Source organism: Sphaerodactylus townsendi, linkage group LG14, assembly GCF_021028975.2.
Source record: "Sphaerodactylus townsendi isolate TG3544 linkage group LG14, MPM_Stown_v2.3, whole genome shotgun sequence".
Classification (NCBI taxonomy): Eukaryota; Metazoa; Chordata; class Lepidosauria; order Squamata; family Sphaerodactylidae; genus Sphaerodactylus; species Sphaerodactylus townsendi.
This window is the reverse complement of record NC_059438.1, coordinates 14047569-14071844: the sequence shown is the minus strand read 5'-3', so window position 1 is coordinate 14071844 and position 24276 is coordinate 14047569. Positions and strand designations below refer to the sequence as shown.

At 44.2% G+C, this 24276-nt stretch overlaps 1 protein-coding gene across 1 annotated transcript in view; it reads right to left on the bottom strand.

Moving 5' to 3' along the window:
- The window catches only part of TOX3 (TOX high mobility group box family member 3), a 112873-nt gene that overhangs the window by 22194 nt on the left and 66403 nt on the right, over nucleotides 1–24276 (bottom strand). Inside the window, exon 2 of the mRNA XM_048516121.1 lies at nucleotides 7624–7689. Coding sequence (XP_048372078.1) covers nucleotides 7624–7689 — 66 coding nt within the window. The remainder of the gene's footprint in view (nucleotides 1–7623; nucleotides 7690–24276) is intronic.

The window sequence follows — 24276 nt, the reverse complement described above, 5'->3', positions numbered from 1 at the left end:
ATCCTTCAGTTTAAAGATTTAAGTCTCATTATCATATGGCTTTAATGGTGTATCAGTATTAACTGTTTTTTAATGCACTCTTAATTAGCAACATCTGTCTGTTGTTAGAGTGAACATCAGCTACATTGGGGTTTGGGGCTTTTTTTGGCTGTATAACAAATTGCCAGTTTATTGATATGTTAGTAAAAACAGCACAAAGAGTCTACACATTATCCGGATGCTTTAATAAAACGCTGACAATCTCAGTAGTACACACACAACATTAATCTGGCAGTGAATACTTCAAAACTCTTTTACAACCCATAAATGTGAAATATTAGCATTCAGTTTCTAAGTTCTCTCCTACTCCTCCTAGGGAGCATAATGGACTTTTGATATGAAGGTGGCTGTTAAGGACCCAGGTATTTATAAGGCAATTATGTATTATGGATGGTTTACTGGCAGGGCAAGAAGGAATAAACGTGGGAACAGTAGATTTCTTACGAAATAAAGCCTATTAAGATACTTTGACCCTATTTATTTGGACTTCTACATGTAAGCTTGAAGTCATTCAAGCTTGTAGGAAACCAGCCAGGTGTCGTGGTTATAGTATTACAGCAGGTTCTGAGACACCTGAGCTTGAATCCCCACTCTGTCCTGGAAGTTGACTGAGTGGCCTTGAGCTAGACCAGGGGTCGGGAACCTTTTCCCCTCAAAGAGCCATTTGGCTCACCACCAAATTTGGCTCACCACCAAAGAGCCATTTGGCTCACCCCCCCCCCACCCACCCACTCGCTCGCCCCCCTTCCGCTCCCCCGCCGACTTGCTTGCTCGCTCGCCCTCCCTCCCCCCGCCCGCTCACCACCACCCCGCGGGCTAGAGATGTGCCCGCCCTGCTTGCTGCAGGGCGGGCGAAGAGGGGCCCGGCGGCTCGGCCTGCCCGGCCGCCGGGAGAGCGTCCGCCCCGCAAGCAGCGGGGCGGGCAGGAGCCAGAGCCTGCAGCGCGGCCTCGCCGGCCGTGGGCTAGAGATGTGCCCGCCCTGCTTCCTGCAGGGCGGGCGAAGAGGGGGCCGGCGGCTCCGTTCATGGAGCCGCAGAACAGCGGCGGAAGAGCCGCATGCGGCTCGCGAGCCACGGGTTCCCGACCCCTGAGCTAGACACACATGCTCAACGTAACCTATATCACAGGGTTGTTGTGCAAACATAGTGGAGGAGAAAGGAACAACTCAAGCCAATTTGGGTTCCAATGGGGACGAAAGGCAGAGAATATATGAAGCAAATAAGAAAGTAAAATTTAAGTACCCGGGAGCAAGAACTTTTTTTGGCATACTTTTTTTTGGAACCATCTACAAGAAATATCCTGATTCATATGCTATGGTCACACAGAAGAAAAACAGGAATCCTGGACCCTGGACAGCCTGGGCGGAGCGAGGGGGAACTGTGCCTGGGGCATGTGCGCGCCCTGTGCCCCATCTGCTCCCTTGCCCCGGAATGCCCCTGGAACGCCCCTGGAATGCCCCCGCTATGGCGCCATCTGGAACGTCGTGCCCCCCCCCTCGCCCCATTGGCACTATGCCACTGCTGGACAGTAGCTGCCACTCTGAGTAGACAGTACTGACTTTGATGGACCAGGGGTGAGATATAGTAGAAGAGAGTTTCATGTGCTCATTTATTAGCCGGCTCCCCATGAGGAGAGAAAAGGAATTGATAGCTCGCATAACAGCAACCCTTAGTGGGCTGTTACTTCAGAACTAAGTCCTAAGGACCTTTGGTTAACCCACTTCCTTCCCTCACTGGGCATCTGATATATGGGTACAGTTTTCCTTTGGAAATCAAACGGAAGACCAACTTGACTCTGCACTCCAGAACAAGTTGGGCACGTGCAGATATATTTATCAATATCTCATTTATCCATTTCACTAATCTGCTTAATTTTCTCCCAGAGCAATAACACTAAGGGATGTGTATGTATAAGCTGCAGCTAGCCCTGTAGGGTTTTCAAGGCAAGAGACTAACAGAGGTGGTTTGCCATTTCCTGCCTCTGTAAAAGGACCCTAGATTTATTTTGTGGTCTCCCATCCAAATACTAACCAGGACTGACCCTGCTTAGCTTCCGAGATCAGATGAGAATTAGTTTGGGCCATCCAGAACAAGGCAATGCTAAGGCAGGGCTGGCTAACCATTGCTGTATTACAGTTGGAGGCTGAGCTTAGAAGAAGAAGAAGAGTTTGGATTTATATCCCCCCTTTCTCTCCTGCAGGAGACTCAAAGGGGTTTACAATCTCCTTGCCTTTCCCCCCTCACAACAAACACCCTGTGAGGTGGATGGGACTGAGAGAGCTCTGAGAAGCTGTGACTAGCCCAAGGTCACCCAGCTGGCGTGTGTGGGAGTGCACAGGCTAATCTGAATTCCCCAGAGAAGCCTCTACAGCTCAGGCGGCAGAGCGGGGAATCAAACCCGGTTCCTCCAGATTAGATACATGAGCTATTAACCTCCTACGCCACTGCTGCTCCTTATGGAGGAACCTGAAGTGACATAAAGAAGCCATGGCAAAAGGGGGGATTTGAACTGAGGACTACATAGTACACCAGTGTACGGCCTACATAGTACACCAGTGATGGCAAACCTTTTTGAGACCGAGTGCCCAAATTGCAACCCCAAACCCACTTATTTATCGCAAAGTGCCAACATGGCAATTTAACCTGAATGCTGAGGTTTTAGTTTAGAAAAAACATTTGGCTCCAAGGCACATGTTACTCAGGAGTAAGCTTGGTGGTAGTCAGTGGCTTTGCTTTGAAGCAACTGTGCAACGCTTCGAACAGGTGAATCACGACCCTAGGAGGGTTTACTCAGAAGCAAGCCTCATTGCCAGCAACCGAGCTTACTCCCAGGTAAAGGATCATGCTTTAGTTCTTCCCATGAAAATCAGTAGGGTTTAACAGCACTTAACAGGGTTACCTACACTGCTTCCCCAAAACTAGGTCTTAGGTTTAGTGCTAATAATCTCCCTGAAATAATTGCACTATTATCACATGACAAACTCTGTGCCCACAGAGAGGGCTCTGAGTGCCACCTCTGGCACCCGTGCCATAGGTTCGCCACCACTGTAGTACACCAACACAGGGTAGGCATTCTTCTTGGGTTATCAGAACAGATTAATTCATACTGTCTTGGCAGTATTCGACCAACCCTGTGGCCCAACAGTCAGTTGAGATTTTGTGGGTGGAGTCTGGGAAGGGTGGGGTTTGGGAGGGGAAGGTCTTCAGCAAACCAGAAAGTCCAACTTCTGAGGAGGCCATTTTCTCCAGGGGAACTAATCTCCATCTGCTGGAGACCAGTTGTAATTCTGGAAGATCTCCAGCTCCAACTAGAAGGTGGCAACTACTACACACAACCTTTCAAAGCCTCCTCATCCCCAAAGCCACAGAACTGTGTACTCACACAAGCTGCCTCAGAAACCTCAGGGTATTGGAAACAAAGTTGGACAAAGACAAATAGCTACTTTGGGGGGGGGGACACAAATATGAGTATAGGGCTTATATTGGTGCTTAGGACAATATCCAGTACCTTGTTTTGGAGAACTTCAGGATTGTTGCCTTGTAAATGCTCTAATTAATCTTGCCAGGCATAGGTGGTTAAGAGCGCGTGTATCTAATCTGGAGGAACCGGGTTTGATTCCCATCTCTGCCGCCTGAGCTGTGGAGGCTTATCTGGGGAATTCAGATTAGTCTGTGCACTCCCACACATGCCAGCTGGGTGACCTTGGGCTAGTCACAGCTTCTCAGAGCTCTCTCAGCCCCACCTACCTCACAGGGTGTTTGTTGTGAGGGGGGAAGGGCAAGGAGATTGTAAGCCCCTTTGAGTCTCCTACAGGAGAGTAAGGGGGGATATAAATCCAAACTCTTCTTCTAATCAATTAATCAATCAATCAATCAATTGATTAAATTATTCCTGTTTGCATTACTTAAAATTTACCACAGCGGTGGATGGGAGGGGTGCAAGATTTGGAGGTGGGAAAGAAGTGTCTTCCTTTATGGCTTATTCACATTGTCTAAAAAAATATTACTTAATGCCGGTTAATTAAAAATGATACATTTGGTGGAAGATCTCATTAGATGCTGGAAATTGTCATCCTTCGAACTGTTAATGATGATGTAAATTAATAAACGATTGAGAGAAAATGGAAACCGAAAAAAACAAAAGAAAGAAACTGGGGAGGGTCTCTCTGCTTACTAATAAAACATGTCAACTGACATGGTAGGGCACACCCCCATGAAGATAAAGACGGAAACAATTTGCAGGAGCAAAGGCGTCTTCGGAGATCCCAGTTTCTCCTAACACACCACACACAAAACACTCAGAGTTCCATTTCTGAAAGCTGATATTGTACGGTAGGAATGCATTTATTGCAGTCTTATCCTCTTTTTTTAAAAAAAAAAAAAAAGCCAGAGAGGAGCATTTTCTTACTAGGGGAAACTGCAAGTTCACCAACACCGAAGGATGGATTGGCCCGGGAAGGCGGATGGCTAATGAACATAACCCTATAGCTACATTTGCAGTTAAGTCTGGCACTAACGCGGCCCTGTAACAGATGCAATGGTAATTTGCGACTCATTTGCTACCCCATTACTGCTTAATGAAATCTAACATATCACATTAACAATATGGATAAACACTCATTCCTGATATGTGGCATTTGGCTGTTTTCATTACCGCAGTAATTAACACTTGAAATATTATTTCAATAAATATTTATGGTGTTTCAGGAAATTGGGAAAAAAATAACTGGGTCACAGCTATCATGACACGGAAACAAGTTATTACTAAAAAAAAAGACATGCCAGTTCTTTATCTCGGAGGGTCTTGCGAGGTTCATGCCACAGTTACTACTATACAGAGTTTTAATTTATTAATTTGGAAAAGAAATATAGATTTTAGTTTGGACATGCCCATAATCCAAAATACCCTTCTCGATTTGAAAGGAAACAATCAAGTAATTGAATCCCCTTGTAAGGTTACCATCTTACACGGGGGGTTCAATCACTCCACTCTTTCCTTCTAGGACCTCATTTGGTTAAGTTTACTACCAGTCCCCAGTTACGATTTTAAATGTTGGGTTTCATGATTTTAATATACTTTTATTTGATGAGTTTTATCTATGTTGTAAGCCACCTTGGGCTCTTTAAGGAAGTAAGGAGGCTAAGAAGTGTGTGGAACAAACAAACAAATAAATAATACATAAATAAACAAATAATCATTGCAAAGTTAGATGTGGGTGTGAATGCAAATGCCCAAATCTTACTCTGAACTAGCTGCAAAAGAACAACAGCGCAAGTTTAATGCATGACTTTAAAGAGGCAGCAGTATTGCGAAGGGAATACTAAAAAGAATAAACCCACCAGGTCCCCAGACATACACAATTGAACTGCATGATATTTCTGCATCTTCCACAGATGTTATATTGATCGGGTTTCTAGTATCTTTTTTTCACAAGCATGTGATGGAGAGTTTTGTTTCGGGAGGATATTGTGTATATAAATGGGTATATAAAAAATCTATGCATCTCACTGTGCCTCAAGTCATGATTGCTTAAAGTTAGGCATGGATTTAGATAAAATGAATGTAATCTAGGCAGAATGAGGGGGGTCTCCTAGGAGAATCTTATTTCAAAATTTAAATGGTAAGAATTTCAAAATTCAAATGATAAAGGATATCTAATTTAATGGCGGAGAAAGATGCTGTGATGGCCACAAAAGTTTTAACATGTCCAAGGGTTTATCTAATCAACCACAATGTTAGGAGTCAGTTAATTTTTCATCTCTCTCTCTCTCTCCAATTTCTTTAGGGGCAGAAGGGAGGCGACAAAAGTCCTCAATAACAACAACAACAACAACAAACCCCTTGAGTGTGTGTGTGTGTGTGTGTGTGTATGTGTGTGTGTGGTTCAATGCCATCTGCACTGAAATGTTCCAAACATTTGTTCCTTTTGATAAAAATGCAAATCTGGAGAGCTGTTGTATCAACATATAACAGCCAATGTCTGACACGGTGAATTATCACAGCTGGAATTAAATTGTCTTTGAACAGCTGCTGGCAAGTAGAGCTTTCATCAATGTTTGATTCAAATGGAGGAATGAAATTCTACAGAATGAAACATCATGTTGTCATTACAGATGGGGGCTTGTGTTCATTATCACAACTAACACTGAAGCGAGTGCCAAAGCAATCTTCCCTTATCTAAGCAGTCTTGTTGGAGGGAGCGAGGGGAAAAGAGAGAGGGTGGAAGAGAAAGAGACGGCAGCCATTGTTTAAGACAAAAAAAAATCAGTTCACAGGAACACAACACACAACCTAGCCACACTTTACTGGAATTAGCTTTTCTCCCCAGTTAATTTTTATCCGACCATTTTACTACCAGCAACCTGGAACGTTCCTTGTGGAAGGGGATTGAGCCGTGATAACTGAATTGCAAAATGCAAGACAAATCCAGCAGCATCTTGAAAGCTAACAGCACTTATTTTATTAACCTAGGCAGGAATGGATGCTGTTAGTCCTTAAAGTGCCACTGGGCTGCTGTTTTGTTTTGCTATAAGGGACAGACACAGCTACCCCTTTGGAAATCTGATGTGAAAAGGTCAGTGCGGCCCACATTTTTTTTATTAATCTTAGAAATTGTCTACCATGTTTACTCAGAAGCTGTGTGCTACTAGCAGAAAACCTGACTTACCGCCCTCTCTCAAACTGCAGAAGTAGAAAAATAAGCAAATCCACAATTAAAGCATGCACACAACCATGTAAAAACAGAAACAACGTGGGGGTTTTTTTGGTCAAAGGGCAGTTTTATGAACGATGGATGCCACTGTACAGTGTTCTTAAACTGGTTGATGCCGGAGGAGGGAGGCTATTCATAGGCAGTTGGGTCCACCCTCCTTCCTGTAACCCCACCCCCGCCCCCCATCCTTTGAAGCTGGAGGCCAAATTCATCACCCCGTGACCTGGTCAAGCCCCATCCATTAATATCTTGTGCTTCCTCTTTAGCCAGCCATTGAGGACTCTCTGCTGAAAAGTCTCTTCCTTGTTTTCCCCCAGAAAACAAATGATACCGCCAACTGCGCCGCTTTCCCTTTGTTTTACTAATAGTGTTAAGAGCCCAAATTAAAAATAAAATGTTTGTATCCATGACCATAATTAGCGCATTAGCTCTTAATGACTGCTACACTGTTTGCTTTAAAGATGAACACCTACTGTGCCTTTCATTTGTTTCCTTCTGGTTATATTATTTGTTGTTCTCCCATACGCGCATTAGGATATCTATATAAAATGACCGATACGTGGTGTGTCAGTAGAAATAGATCTTGTGTGTGCATATAAATAAACAGATTTATTTCTATTGACACGCCATGCAAGTAACAGTCTTACAGACAGCTAAAATTGACTGATAATGGAGAGCTGTCAGGTTATTTTCTCTCTCATTAAAGTATTTATTTTGTGCTCCATAAAACACATACCGAAGGAAAAATTTCGGCACTTTAAGAATCATCTGCTGAAAGCTTGTAAAAAAAAAATTCTCAGAGCAAACAGCGGAATTCAAGCGCAGGAGGGGAATAATACCGGGCCCCACATCCCACAAACGTAACACCTACCTCATTTGCAGTTAGAAATGCATTATTCGCCTCTGCCATGTTCATATAGCTGTTGTTGTTGCCGAACTGAAAGAAAAACAGATAGGAACCAATGTTTTAATATATAAACAGCCCATTATGATTGAGCAAAAGATTCTGAACGCCAACCACTGAGCTTCAGTAAAGGAAGGGCAAATAAACCCCCAAGTTACAAGAACTGTCTCTAATACTAGTAGAGTGACATAGCTCATAATATTATATTGCCAAGCTCTTGGCAGTGCTTACATTTCAGACAGACCCGTGTGCCATCAGAATTTTAATAAACACTTGGATGTGGGTGACAGAGAAGGAAAACAGAGACTCCAGATGTTCCCTGCACCAGCCCACAAACTTTATAGACCTGGAAAGATCACCACCAATGAGTCCAAGATAACACACTGGATCACTTTCCAAAGATGTTGAGATCTTTTTTGAACATAAAAAATTCCAAGAATTCAGTGGATATTGTACAAGAACCTAAGAACTGCCTTGCCGGATCAGAGCAATAGCTATCGACACTCAACCAGATGATAGCAGATGTTAATAGGACTACCTCCTTTGAATTCATCTGGCTCTTCTAAAAAAATCTGTCAAAGCTTGTCAAGTCCATGTGGAATAGAACTGCAATGCACAGTACAGACGCATCTCCAGAGGTGTAGAAAGGGGGGAAAGCACCCAGTGCACTGGTACGTCCTCCGCCCCGGAACGCCCCCGCCACACCCCCGGAACACCCTTGCCACGCCCCCTCGGGACGAATGCCCAGTGCATCGCGTACCCCCCTGCCCTCTTGGAGCTACACCTCTGTGCATCTCCACGTTTTTTCCAAAGAGATATTGGGATTTAGTAAAAGTTGGTTTTCAGGATTAGAACTGCAGATGCCAAAGGGCTTTAAGTAAAACTGAACAAGCTCTGTTTCTCATGCAAGGTCTATTCCCAGTGTCTCCAGCTGAAAGGACCAGGTAGAGCTCACCATCAACCTGAATCCTGCTGCGAGCCACAGGAGACAATACTGTTCTTGATAGACCAATAGAAAGCAACTTCATGCGATTCAGATGAGAGGGAGCCCAGTCTGAGGTTCCTTCCACACATGCAGAGCAATGCACTTTCAACCCACTTTCAATGCACTTTGCAGTTGTGCGGAATAGCAAAATCCACTTGCAAGCAATTGTGAAAGTGCACTATTTTGCATGTGTGGAAGGGGCCTGAGAGGTGGAACATCTGCTTCAGTCCCCAACATCCAAAAGGTCCATAGCTGATGTGAAAAACCTCCCCTTGAAAATTTGGAAAGTTACCACGAGTTGAGGTAAAGCAAACTAAACTTGATAGATCAACAGTTTGACTCAGGATAAAGCCGCTTTCTTTATTTCTTTTTTCCTGGTTTTTACATATACTTTACGGTAAATAATTTAAGTTCTGAAATGTGCAATAACCAGTCATGTTCAGCTTTTTTAAACCAGAAAAACACTAAAATTGTCCAAGGCGTTTACAAGCAAGCACTTTTCCCAAGATCCTTCTAAGTTGTGGACAGGGGGATGATTCACAGGATCACAAGATTCTTGGTGGTACCAGGAAAACACTGCATACTTTACTTCTGCTACTAATCACCCCACACAGAAGGAGGAGGGGAGGAGGAGGAGGAGTTTGGATTTATATCCTGCCTTTCTCTCCTGTAAGGGGACTCAAAGCTGCTTATAAACTCCTTTCCCTTCCTCTCCCCACAACAGACAGACATATACAGAGTAGTAAGATATATGCCTTCCCACTGCTGAATCCTCCACTTACAGACAGTCATTGACAAGAACCCAATGCACACATCGATTTCAAGTAGCCACTTCTTACTTCTTATTACATGGAGTAATTACTTATTACTTCATATTACATTGCCGGCCTGGAGATTATGAACCAGGTCCACCAACCCTCCTTGGGCAGCCCTGTAAATTTCTCTTATTTAAAGCAAATTCATTAACCTAAGCCATATGAAGGAACAGCAAGCCAAAACTGCAAGAACATATAGTACCGTGGTGGCGAACCTTTGGCACTCCAGATGTCCATAACATCTGGAGTGTCAAAGGTTCGCCACCACGGATATAGTGGTACCTCGAAAATCGCCGATAATCCGTCCGGAGATTATCAGCGATTTCCGAAAACGGCGTATTTCGAGGGATGCCATTTGCGCAGGTGCAATGCTGTCAGCGCACGCGCAACGCCATTTGCATACCCTCGGCAGTCACCGAAAATCAAGGCGGACGACGATTTTCGAGTGCAGAAATCGGCGCCTGGCAATAATCGACGATTATTGAAGGCATCAATTTTCAAGGTACCACTGTACCTGTTTCTGTGCTCAAACTATGTTGAACCAACCTTTGTGATCACCCAAAGTTGTCAAAAAGGCTGAGATCTGTGTTGTTGACATGACCAGATACAACATGAACAACATGACCTAGAACCCTAACATTGGGTAGTGGAGAACTCAGAGAGGGAGGATCTGCACATACCCCACTTCAACTAAGGAAAATAAATAAGCTTGAATTATTTTTTTTAATGAGGTTTGATCGGGGTGAACTGGCCATTTGGTTTATAGGAAAACTTCCCAGCAGGCTGCTGTCCTGGTGGGCAGCTAGTAATCCACAGCAAAGAGAATCAAGTCCCCGTAGCGCTGCGGTGGCCCTAACCCCCCAGTCCATGCCTGCCTTTGACTGAAATAAAAACTGGGCTTAAAAAATTGTTCTTGGAATGGTTGGTCTGCGAATGTAATTACTGCAGAATCTACAGCTAATCAGCTGCGAATTGTCTCCATTAATTAGTATTGGCCCTGGAGAAATGAGGGAAAAATCAGTAACAATGTTAACACTGCAATGCGTGGATGCCTGCTGAAACGCGGGTCTCTCGGCATCTGAAGCCTAGCAGGTGGCTCCAATGGTCCATGCAATTTAAACAGCTCTCACCTGGGAAGGGGAAAGCATTGCAAAGCACTCCCCGCCTATCTTTGGTATCTATATCAGGATTATTATTAATGGCTTTTAATCCGGCGAGTTCTTGGCGATCAGCTGGGCACTTTTGTGAGTAGAACAAAGGTTTCCACCACCACCCCACCACCTGAACCGAGTAAAATATTTAATTTGGGACAGTTCAAAAAGCTTGGTGCCGCAGCTACGGTTGCCAATCTCCAGGTGGTCCCTGATGATCTCCATGAATTATATCTACTCTCCGGACTATAGAAGAAGAAGAAGAAGAGTTTGGATTTATATCCCCCCCTTTCTCTCCTGCAGGAGACTCAAAGGGGCTTACAATCTCCTTGCCCTTCCCCCCTCACAACAAACACCCTGTGAGGTGGGTGGGGCTGAGAGAGCTCCGAAAAGCTGTGACTAGCCCAAGGTCACCCAGCTGGCGTGTGTGGAAGTGCACAGGCTAATCTAAATTCCTCAGATAAACCTCCACAACTCAAGCGGCAGAGCTGGGAATCAAACCCAGTTCCTCCAGATCAGAGTGCACCTGCTCTTAGCCACTGCTCTTAGCCACTATGCCACTGCTGCTCCCCTAGAGACAAAGATAGGTGCTTTGGGGGGTGGACTCTGACCACTGCAGTCCCACCTCTCCTCAAATCCTACCCAACCCAGGCTCCACCCCCTTTTTGCCATCAAAAATCTGAGTGATCCCATCAGGTTCTCAAGGCAAGGGATGTTCAGTGGGGGTTTGCCATTGCCTGTCTTTGCATAGTGACCCTGGTATTCCTTGGTGGTGTCCCATCCAAGTACTAACCAGGGCTGACCTTGCTTAGCTTTCATGATCTAAAAAGATCAGGATACTCTGGATTATCCAGGTCAGGGCTCCACCCCCCCCCCCCCAAATAAATGCAGATCTTTCCTAATCCAGATTTGGCAACCCAAGCCACATCCCTCAGTCCACTGTTTACTGCTCCTGTTTCTGCATCTCCTGTTTCCTTTCAGGGTGTTTCACGTGGATGACAAACTTGAGGGATTACAATTGGTTTTTTTAAATCCCTCTTACTGTATAACGTTTAGTCAGGTCACCAAAATAGTGGCAACAGACAAAATCTTGACAACAGATGTGGCAAAAGACCAAGACTGCCTACTTCTTCCCCTGCACTCAAGCAAAGAAAGCATACCCTGGTACATGCCTTAAATTCAACATCCAGCTCCTCCTTATCACAAAAAAAGAGAGGGACAATATCTTGGGCAAAGAATGGGAAAAGGGTCAGCAACAGCCACTCTTATTTACATCTGAACAAATATTTCAAGGCTATGCTACAATTTGCTGCACAGCTCAAGAGAATGACTCACCTAAAGACCCCAATTCCTAAACTTAACTTTGTGGAAGTGCCACCCCAGCCAACAGGTAATTTTGGCAATTGCCAGTTTACACACTTTCTCCATGGTGGCTCCTACATTGCTGAATAGCATTCCTGAACCTACTAGGAAAGCCCCTACCCTTCTGTCCAGGATGACACTTCAATCTGGGTGGAATTGTAATGAAAGGCCAAAAAACCAGCTAAAGAACCGGCAGCTGTGATATTAAACAAAATTAAATAAACATGACAACAACCATTGACAATAATAATAATTGACAAAATCAACATCTGTCAGATTCAGAAGGCAGCCCTGCTGGGATCCTCATGAATACTACACCGATACATTACAACCCCCTAGGCCTCTGGGTGAGGCTCAAATTGCAATAAAAGGTCAACAACCAGCTAAAGAACTGGCAGCTGTGACATTAAACAAAATTAAATAATAATAACAAGAACAATTATAAAAGTAGTAGTAGCAGTAATAACAATAACAACAGAAATAAAGGATGTCAGGTAGCAGATGTTGGAAAAAAACATTTCTAAGGCTGATTCTACATGGGCCAAAAACAGTGGTGTGAAAATGGTATAAACCCTTTTACACTGCTTTAAACCCTTTTGCACCATTTTCACACCGTTTTCACACCGCTGTTTTTGGCCCATGCGGAATGAGCCTATGTCTGAGAGCTTAGGCCCCTTCCACATATGCAGAATAATGCAATTTCGATCTACTTCCAATGCACTTTGAAGCTGTGCGGAACAGCAAAATCCACTTGCAAACAATTGTGAATGTGGATTGAAAGTGCAATAGTCTGCATGTGTGGAAGGGGCCTTAGAGAGTTATTGCCCAAACAAAAATACACTTCAGGTTTCCCAGCAGGGAAGTGTCTATAATTTGACTCCTTGACAATTGATTCAACGGGGGAGGGCCCACACCTCAAATGGTAGAGAACTTACTGTGCATGACAAAGAACCCATGTTTATGTTATTTTATTAAAAAAAATTTATGCTGTCGGTCCAAACAATCAGAGTCCACAAGACAGCAAATAGAAAGTCATTAAAACATTTAAACAACTTAAATTACAGTTAAAAATGATCAAGTTCAGTTAAAAACACATGCAGGTATCTCCAGTTAATGGATCAAACGAGAAAGACTTTTAGCTGACTCTTTCAGATGAAGGTGCCTTATAATGAATTATAGATACTCTGTATCATGTGATTTTTGAATGTAACTATTTTACTGAGGCTAGAAATCTTTTAATTTTTCTTCTGTTCCAAAATATAGATGAAATTGAGATATTATCTCTTTTATTAGAAAATAACAGTATATAAACATCTCAAGAAAAGTGGATGGTCACATTTGGCAAGTTATCTATTTTTTTAAAGCAAAACTCACAAGTCTACTACTAATTGACACGTTCACGTTCTTGCAAATTATATGACATAAAACATTCTTTTTCTTGTTCCTTGACTCTCTTGCCCTTTCCCATCATATCTACTGCTTAGGACTGCACTTTTACTGCCTCCTGCCTCCAAAAAAAGTGGAAGGTCAGTGTGGTGTAGTGGTTAAGAGCGATGGGCTCCACTCTGGAGCACTGGGTTTGATTCCCCTCCCCTCCATATGAGCAGCGGAATCTTATTTGGTGAGCTGGATATTCTTCCCCACATGAAGCCTGGGTGACTTCTCTCTGAACTCCCAAGAAGTTGTCTGTTATGGGGAGAGGATGGGAAAGAGTTTGTAAACCCATTTGAGCAGAGGTGGGATCCAGCAGGTTCTCACCAGTTCCCGAGAGTGGGTTACTAATAATTTGTGTGTGCCGAGAGGGGGTTACTAATTGGGTCTGCTTTTCCATCTCCACGTCCTTGCCTCCCCGAGAGGCATACTGCCTTTGAACATGAAGGTTCCATATGGCAATTGCGACTAATAACGTAACTCCCTGAACTGGGTTAATCCCTTTCAGGTACTGCAATTCATTGATTCTCAGCCTTTTGTACCTTTTATCTCACCAGGTTTGCCTAGGTACGCCTCTGCCCCCTTTGCTGAGAGGGGGCTGGCGAGGGAACCTGTTACTAACATTTTTGGATTCCACCACTGCATTTGAGACTCTTTACAGGATGGGAAGGTGGGGTATAAATCCAAGCTCTTCTTCGTTGTAACGGGTTTGCTAATACGAGAGTACAATTTTAGAAAAATGGGTTGCCAAGGGGTACATGAGTGAAAAAGGGTTGGGAACCACTAGTCTAATTCATGCAATGTTGCACTATCCTCATGGGTAAAGGAGAAACAACACAAGGTCATAATTAAATTACTTTGCTACTATATCTTAATAATTCCACCAGAGAACATTTTTTACTATATTTGTGTAGGTCTGGTTGACTGACCCATAATGGCAACTCTCCAGCAAATACAATGTCTGGTAAGGGCATGAATCATGTAGTTGCACGGGGTTGGGGGTGGGGGGGAGGAGAGGTTGATTTTGAAATTCATCATGCTCCCAGCCTCTCTGATTGAATGAAAAGCCAAATTAAATTAATGGAGACCGCTAAGTCTAGCTGGCTGGTGGGGAGTCGTGGGGAAAGCAGGACAATCCAGACAATAAACGGTCTGTAATTAAGAATGAGATGCAGGACAACTGTGCCTTCGACAAGATTACTCTGAAAGAACCACAACATACACTAACGGGTTTTTTTTCTGACACCAATACAAAAAAGCAAACATCAGACATGGGGGAAGGGTCGTGGGTCAATTGAACATCCCAGTATATACAGATCTTCCCCCCAAAAAATAGTATGTGCCCTCTCCATAAAAAGAAGAGAAGAGAAAAAGAGAAGAGAAAAAGATCATTCCTTTCATGCTTTACTTTGTATTAGATTCATTTACCAGTGATTACTGTCATGCAAACTTGATGCTGCCTTTGATGCTCACTAATAAGTCCCCTCCAATTGCAACCACCAAATAAGGATCTATGGGAAAAGCTCCAGGGTTTGGAATAGCTGTTTCAGACCTCCTGGTCATAAATCATTGACTAGAGAGTATTTTCCAAATGCAGAGGCCGGCTTTTGAAAGAAAGAATCTGGGATCGTCTTTCTCAGTATGATGCCCCAGAGAGGGGAAACAGAGGTGGGTGAAATAAAAGTGATATATTTCTTACAGGCTCTATTGAAATTGCAGAAATGGAGAGATTTAGTATGCAGAGTTCCTTCAGTTTAAGCCCATTGATTTCGATGGGTTTAGACTGGAATAGCTCCGCGTGAGATTCCGTGGTTTGTGAATGGAGCCAACAGCAAATCCATATCCATCTTAGAATTCAAGGATTTATAACAATGCAATTTTAATATCTCAGTTTTCCAGACTCAGTTTCTAATTGATTCAGCTTGCCAGTTCTATATCCAAAGTATACTATCCTAAAAAGTAGGTTTGATAGATTAATGGCCCCATACAAAAGGGGGGGCGAATCCCCTCATGGGATGGCACGTGGCCATGCCAATGGAATTGCCCTCTCCAGGGCATTTGCCCCAGCAGAGGGGCTATTCCATAGGCATGCAACTCTAAGGACCCCTGCCGCTGCCAGCATACCAGGGGCAGGCCAGGGGTGTGGCCAAGGGAGGAGGGGAGGAGCCAATACTAATAAACCCACTCTCAGCCTTTGCTGGTGTTATGCCAGCAACCTGGGCTTCAGAATTATACCACCAAAAAGGCGGCATAAGTCTATTCAGTCCAATAGGGGCTTCTCATTGGCGGGGAGACCTTTTTTTTACTGTTCAAGCCTCACCTCACTGACCGGAAACTTCCATAGTGATGCTACATCAGCACGGGGACCCACCATGACTGAGTTTGAATAGGGTTGCCCAAGGCTCAGTTTAGCTAAACAGAGCCATGACCCCTTTGCTGCCAGGGCCCACCCCCTCACCATCCATTGGCCAGTGGAGGGACTTATAGGCAGCAGGGGGAGCCTAGGTTAGTATCACCTACCATGAGGTGACATCACTTCCGGCAGGCATCGGAAGTGATATCATCACATTACTAGTAATGAATGATACTCTGGTATTTGAGCAAAAACTCTAAGGTAAAAAACATCTTTCACCATAGAGCTTTTGCTCAAATACCAGATAATAACACATCATTGGCAACATGATGACACCAGAAGTGGCATTCCTGTGTTGCTGGCCATGCTGGTGTAGATCTCTTTTCATTGCAGGTAAGTCCCCACCCACCCAACCACCGCCAGTTGTCAGAGGAGCTGGCAGTTCTAGTTATGACTGACATGTTCCATGAGTTCTAATGGGCCTTTGTCACATCTAACATTACTTGTATTAGAGTGCATATCTTCTCTAAGGCCGTTTCCGCACGGAGGCGGAAGGGGTCAGGTCGGCGTAGTCCACGCCGACCTGACCCCTCTGGGACCGTTCGTATGAACAGTCCCAGAATCGGCCGAGATGACGGGGCAGAGCTGCGCCGTCGTCAGATCGACTTACCAGTCCTGTGGCCCTCCGGCACGTCGCCGAGGCCAGGGGACATGCCCCCCCTGCCCTGCACGACCGCTCCAGAGTCGCAGGGCAAAGGGGGCGTGTCCACAGGCCTCGGCGACGTGCCGGAGGGCCGCAGGACAGGTAAGTCACACGGTCGTGGGGGGAGGGAAGGTGCCTGGAAGGCTTCGTGCCGGTCAGGTGGCGCGAGGGCGGAGCGGCTGCGAAGCAGCTGCACCCCCTGTGCGAATGGCTCCCTGGGGACGGCGTTTTTGCCATCCCCAGGGCGCCATAATCCGCCCGTGCGGAAAGGGCCTAATTTTCCTCCCACAAATTTGAGCTTTGTAAATGACCAAATACTTTCATACCACCCCCACCTCCAAAATGAGAAGTCCCAATTTTTCAACTATTGTTTACATATATCCACAATAATATTTAATATCTTGCATGAGTGTTACAACAGTAAGATGGGAGAAATGGATGGGTACCAACATCTTAATATGATACAATACACAGGTGGATTAGTTTCAACAATAAATTTAAGACCTTTTGCAACTTCTCTGCCGATTCCTCTGCCAAATCCACAAAACCAACTCTGTTCTGACAAACCAAGTTACATTTCATCGCTGGCAACTGCAGCACAACCTGAGATTGAACAGTGATTACCAAATAAAGGCAGTTTCAAAATCAACCTGTTTCAAAAGGATACTACAACCAAAAATTACATTTAACTTGTTTATGTATACACTACAACTTTTACAGTGCAATCCTAAACAGAGTTACACTTTTCTAAACCCACTGATGTCAGCAAGCATAGACAACAGTTCAATAAATCTTGCGGTGTGATTTGCTTATCAAAAGTATGTCACATACATGCTGTGTTGATAACTAGTCAGTGTAAGAGCAGTTCTGCAGGAACAAACCAAAGTCTCATCTAATTCAGGGATCCCCAATGTGGTCATGAATGTCATGACGCTCACTGACACCTTTCTTGTTTTTAGAAAATGGGTGGGGCAATCTGCACATATTAAGCTAGCAAACCAAGAGAGAAGCTGCATGCTTGGCATAATTTCCAACACACTGAAAGCATCCAAAGTATATCAGATAATCTTTAATCTCTGTGTAGTCATCCTAAACTTCTTAGCCATAATTGGGAGTAAAACAGTAAAGAAAGTTGTTGTTGTTTTTGGTGGGAGGGTACTACAAATAAGCAGACTTGTCCCATTGATGCTCACTTGATCAAAAGACAGAAACTGGGGCAGAATGGGAGGCGCGTGCAAATGTCCTGGGAAGAAAAATTCAAAAGAAAAATAAGGCTCATCTATTTACAGGAAGTTCTGACCATAGAGTCAGTAATTTCTAGAGCTACTTAGACGTGACAAAGGTGGCTCTAGGAACTGCCTGTAACCCTGCCCTTTGTCCCCTGCCTTATGAAATATTGGATTTTCATATTATTTCTTACACTGTGTGCTATAAAATGCCAGTTTCCATGTTTGTATGTGTAGGTAGCAGAGTGTCCATCCAAAAACAGGCCACAGGCAAAAGGTCTGTTTCGCAAAATTAAATCAATGCATGAGTTACTCCAGGCAATACAATCTGGAAGCCTCATTGACCATGGGCATGTCTTGATTACCACACCCCGCTAAATATGTGAATGGATCCCAGAGAACTCCCGGAAACTGGATGTTATATTTAATCTGCTTTTGAGAAACCATTTTCTCAACAATTGCTTCTCCCATGCATTTCCTCAACCTCTAGATATGATCTCCTAACAATCAATCCCTTCCTGATTCACTCAAGCCTCAGCCAAATTTGAATACTCTAGGCAGAGACTTTAGGAAGTATCTCTGCATAAACCATTCAAGGTTTCACTGATATAATCTAGGCCCAATTGACCCCATTGTCCCGGGAAGTAGAGACCATAGACAGAGCTGCTAATTAGCTCAGCCCTGCAAGTCCAGCAAGGAAACCCCAAGCAGTTGCAGAGAAACGAACCCTAAGTTTGAATTTCCCACCTTACCTGCGCAAAGGGGTATAAAAATACTGCACACCAGAGCCTTAGTGCTCAATACTGGCCTGAACCTCTCTTGGTCACATTGGCTTGAGACACGATATATCGTCCTTCCCTTGGGTCCCTATGCTGGCATAGAGATCCTTGCCTTCTTCTGGAACTTCTCTGCAGATTCTAGGTAACGTATAAGTCCCCTGCTTCCCCTCCTACTCTATCATCCAAAACCTATCTTTTCCTCCCTGTTTATATACTTAGGAACTGTGTGTATGAGCCTTAACGTCTCACTGTATGATTGCTTGCAACCAAAATTTATATAAAAGTATTTTAACTACAATTTGGTCTCATTTGCCTTCTCTGTAGAACATTTCTAAAGCCAACTCTGGTATAGTTGTCTAAAAGATCCCACCTAGCCTGCCTCTTGCACTGCCAAGCTGAGTTATTTCCCCATTGCTACTTTGAGAAAAATATTCATACTGTTAAGCCAGGTAACAGGCCAGAAACTCTATTGTAAGAACTTTCTATAAGCACCAAAGACTTTCTTTTTCTTTTTGATTTTTCTCCCAGAATTCAACCCCCCCCAACTCCACCCCCCAAATCTCCCAACTGTTGCCAGACACTGCCGGGCAATCTTATCTCACAGTCAGAGGGAGAGGTAACCACCCGGAATTTGATCTAGAAATTGCATTCGTGGAATCCTGCTCACTAACAAATGTACAGCTACAGATAAGAACTGGAAGCCAAGTGGTACACCTCAAAGGATTTGCTCTGACCCAGAAGATCCAGTTGCCAATCCCCCATGGGGACATGCCAGCTACCTCATGGTGAGGACTACTGTTTGAATTTCTTCATTTGTCCATTTCTCTATCACGCACAAACACAACCCCACTGATGTGAAGACTACTGCTACCAAGATTGAGGTCCGCTTCCTCATTTGTACTCCTGTCCACCATCTTCAAAACCTTCTCCCAGTAAGGATATTAATCAGATCTCATATTACACAGATATGTAAAATGCACACACATCTTATTAGATAGAACTCGACAGCCCAAGAGCTGAATTTTTCTCAGCACATCGCAACACCATATTCTTGCAACTGCAAGGAACGGCTTTTATCCCAATATATTTGAGATTACTGTAATATTTTCTCCCATGAATTTCAAGCAATATGATTATATTGCAATTGGTCTGTAAGTAGCTTTTCTTAGACTCTCGTATCAAATTTCACTCACTTAAGCAAAAATTGTGAATTTCAAATGGGAACATTATTTGGCTCAATTACACAGTATCAAATTATTCCGAGTTCTAAATGTGAAAAAAAAGTAGAAAGGGTGAAGCTCATGTAGGTATTTTATAATAATCATAATGAAAGATTAGTCGGGACATTTTTAGGCTAAACATAACAGATGAATGTACTTACAAGTGCCTTAGTTCTCTGATATATCCATACCATTCCACTCTTCTTGAAGAGGATAGTATCTGCAGAGGACTTGGCGAGCTTAACTGCCAGCTATATAATGAACATTTCAGGAAGATCACATATTCTTTGCAGCTTCCTGCCTAGGGTATTCCCTACACAGACAAATAGAATGGAGCAGACTTTTCACAGAACAATCCTTTTGTCAAAAGCAGAGCCTTCACCCTTCCTTACACTCAGTAAAAGAGAGTTTCCCCCTGCTATTCAACAGGAGCTCCTGCAAATTAGAAAACACGAGAGTCTATATTGTCAATCTCCAGCGGAAAGGCTGGAATTCTCCCAGAATTACAACTGATCTCCAGACGACAGAAATCAAATCCCTTGGCAGCTGTGGACGACAACGTCACTTCCATTTTTTATTTATTAATTTTATTACAACATATGTATTCCACTTTTCCTTGTGGTTCAAGGAGGCTTGCAATAATACTACAAACATCCCCAGACAAAACCAAAAATAGCCAGCCCCAAATCTCTCTCCCTAAAAGGTGACTGCCATTCAAACACCCTCAAAAGAAGAAGTGTGGTGTAGCGTTAAGGTGGATTCTAATCTGAAGAACCAGGTTTGATTCCCCACTCCTCCACATGCATGGCAGGCTCCTATCTGGTGAACTGGATTTGTTTCCCCGCTTCTCCACATGAAGCCGGCTGGGTGACCTTGGGCTAGTCACAGTTCTCTCAGAACTCTCTCAGCCTCACCTACCTCACAAGGCGTCTGTTGTGGGGAGAGCATGGGAAAAGGAGTTTGTAAACTGCTTTGAGTCTCCTTATGGGAGAGAAAGGTGAGGTATAAATCTCTTCTTCGAAAGCTATAAGACCCCTCCCCTACCCAAATTCTCCCCTCAGGCACTGCCTCCAAATCACTCACAATTTCCCCAGCAGAGTTAGCAATCCTGGAGGAGACCCAAAATTCCTTAGCAAAGTTCTGATAAGGTTTTTTTCTATGGGATAATGGCTTTCAAGTGTGAGTTGGCAGCAATTTCAGCAGAGACTTGCTTCCACGCATTGCCACAAGAAGACTTCCTTCCTTAAGGTCTTTGTATGGAAAATGACTTGACATCAAAATTCACTGTATGGCTTCCTGTGTCATTTCTATGAATCTGTTCACCACCTGAAGTCCTGTTGTGTGTACCCAGTGGTGGGATCCAAAATTTTTAGTAACAGGTTCCCATGGTGGTGGGATTCAAACAGTGGTGTAGCGCCAATGGGGCTGGGCGGGGCATGACGGGGGCGTGACTGGGCATTCCAGGGGCGGGGCATTGATGGGCGGGGCTGTGGCAAGGACGCAGCCACTCCGCCGGTCCTTGGGCGGGAAACAAATGCACGCAGGCGCAGGCTGCCACGCACCTCCTTCTAGACTGCTTCAAGTTCTGCGCGCTACTGCTGAGGAGCAGAGGAGGGGCGTAACTAAGACAAAAATCACGTGGCAAAATCACCAATTAGCTCTGGCTTGGGAAATTTTGGAGATGGAGCCTGAGGAGGGCGGGTTTTGGGCAGGGGAGGGACTTCAATAGGGTATAATACCATAGAGTTCACCTTCCAACGCAGCCATTTTCTGCAGGGAAACTGATCTTCATCGTCTAGAAAATGGTTGTAATCCCAGGACATTTGCAGCTACCACCTGGAAGTTGACAAACCTGGGATATCTTTACCTTTTATAGATGGATAATAACCAGAGACAGGGCTTTTGTAGTGGCAACACAGCAATCCCATGATAGTTCACCTTGCATCAGATCTTTTCAGTTTCAGTTGCCAGGTTAAAAAAAAACAGTGACTGGAGATTTTTTGTTGTTGCTGCTGCTAATTGCGAGGTTTTACTGTTGTGTGTCTCTGCCGTTTAGCTGCTTTTGACAGCTCATTCTCTGAATAATTTTACCACTGAATTTTGCGGTTACTGGTATCTGTTGTCATTTTTCGTGATTTTGGTGGATGCTAGACTGTATTTTCATGCTTTATTGCAACCGTACCTCAAGCTGCTTCAAAGGTTCTCTTTGGAGAGTTTGGCTGAACAGTATCATAAGCGAGCCCTCTTTCAAAAGTAGCAAAACGTTTACTGGAGTCCTTACAAAGCCTTAGGATACACTGACAAGCATTTTAAGATTTATTGTAAAATGAACACAATGACCCAAATGACCTATATGATTTTGCAGATGGTTCGGAATATTTCCTTCCTGTAGTCTGGCAATAAAACCAGTATGAAGTCTCTAAATATTCTATTATGTAGGAAGCGTTGATTCTGCAACATCACCTTGGTTAAGTAATGGTGATTGCTTCCTTCTGTGCGGACCCTTGCTAGCTTCCTCTTGGACAACACAGTCCCTGCTGTGGTAGATGACAAAAGCTTATGGATTTTCTTTTCATGTGTTAATTGAACTCACAGGAGGACATTCCCAAGTCCCCTTGCTCTCCTTATACAGAAAAGAGAACGGTCAATGGGTCTGTTCAAAGAACAAATCAATTAATTGGTTCTTCCTAAGCTCAAACCACAGTTTGCTGTTGGACGGAGCCATAGGCCATTTCTGTATGGGATGAAATCAACTATTTCAGCCCAGTAAAACACCGTTTTGGGGGGAAGCTTTTGCACAGGTGCCGCCACCAAATTGATGTGGTGGTGCCCCCCCCCCCCCCCCAAGAAACCCCCTGTGTTTTTAAAACGGTGTTTTCAAAAAATTGTGTTTTGGAAAATGCCGGCTTCCATTTGGTGCCGAGCGACCAGCACCAGGTGGAAGCCGGCATGTTTCCCGTGGCCCTCCCGAACGGCTCTGACCGCCTTCCACCACTTTGTGGAGGCCAGGGGACACACCTCCTGGCCTCCGACACCAGAGTTGTCACTCTGGCCATGGGTGTAAATCCCTTGACCTCCACAACACAATGGAAGGCGGCAGGAGGTAAGAGCTATTCGGGAGCAGTGCAGCCTGTGCGAAGACTGCACCACCAGCTGCACCGCCAGCGGGACCCTGGGGGTGTATCGGCATAAACTATGCTGATGCACCCCCGCTCAGCTGGCTATGCAGAAACGGCCATAGAGTTGGCAGCGGGTTTCGAGGCCATGTAGTGAAGTGCCTTGAGCTCTGTAAGGAAAAACAGCGGCAAATAAACAAACAAACAAACAAACAAACAAACAAACAAATAATAGCTAACTAGCTCCTGTAACTTCAATCTACTAAATCAAGTTTCTCCAGCTGGATCATAACAGAACAAGTCCTTGCCCTTCAGGTATACAAAGTGCGCAATCTCGTCCTGTCTCCACTTGTGCTTCTCCAGGCTAAACCTACAAAGATCATCTGCACTGATATGCTCCCTGCAGAATCCAGTTTGTAGTTTTAGTTTAAAGGAACAACCAGGCTAGGGGACAATGGAACATGGAGTGTTAAAAGCCCATGTTTCAAGTCACAATGTCCTTTCCACACAAAGGTTTCCACACAAACCTTTTGAGATGTTTTGAGGCAGGAAACAAAACGTTCCCTCTATGGAGTTCTACATTGTTTTTGCCCCCTTTGGTTTCCAAAACGTTTTATTTGCAGCATCGAAACATTTTAAATGAATGCCCTCTTAAAACGATTCTTTATTTATTTATATTTTATTTATTTTTGAGTTTTTTATAAAACTCAAAAACTCAGTTTTTAGCTGAAATGTTTTCAAAATGGCATCATTTGCCTGTGTGATCTCTTTAAGAAGTTTCCCATGCCTTTCTGCCGTCCCCAGACTTTCTCCTTGGCTCCATTTTCTCTGCTTACTCTTTATTCACCCTTCACTTATTTTTGGAATATTTGAGCGGAAGGGGTTTTTTTTCAGTTGGGGGGGGGGCTAATCTGTGAAGGATGGAGTGTAGAAGGTGCAAAGAATTGCAGCACCCTGCTGTGAAGCATTGAAGCAGCAATTCTATGACACTCCAAAAAAGGGTAAAATTACAAAATGGCAACCAGAAATCATTTGAAGGGGGTGAGTGCAGACATACATCATGGCAGAGGCGTAGTGCCAACGGGGCCAGGTGGGGCATAATGCCCTGGGCGTGATGTGGCATGGTGGTGCATTCCGTGGGTGTGGCGCATCGTGGCAGGGGAGCAGGGTGCATGTGCGACCCAGGCAGAGTTCCCCCTTGCTCCGCCCCTGCATCATGGTAAAGGAGGGTGGGGGATTGAAAACATTTTAGAAATGTTTCTGGGCCAGAGACAGAACACTGAAGAATATATTTTCCATTAGCTGTGAAACAACTAATTTGTTCTATAGTATCCATAGTAGAAGAAACACGTTCACTTGTACATGACTTTTTATTCCGTTCCTCCCTAGTGAAAAGGTCGGCCATGTACTTCAATCAATTGGATACTTGGTAGGCATCAAAATGTCATACTGAAGTCTCTTTAAAGCTTACGGCCTTAT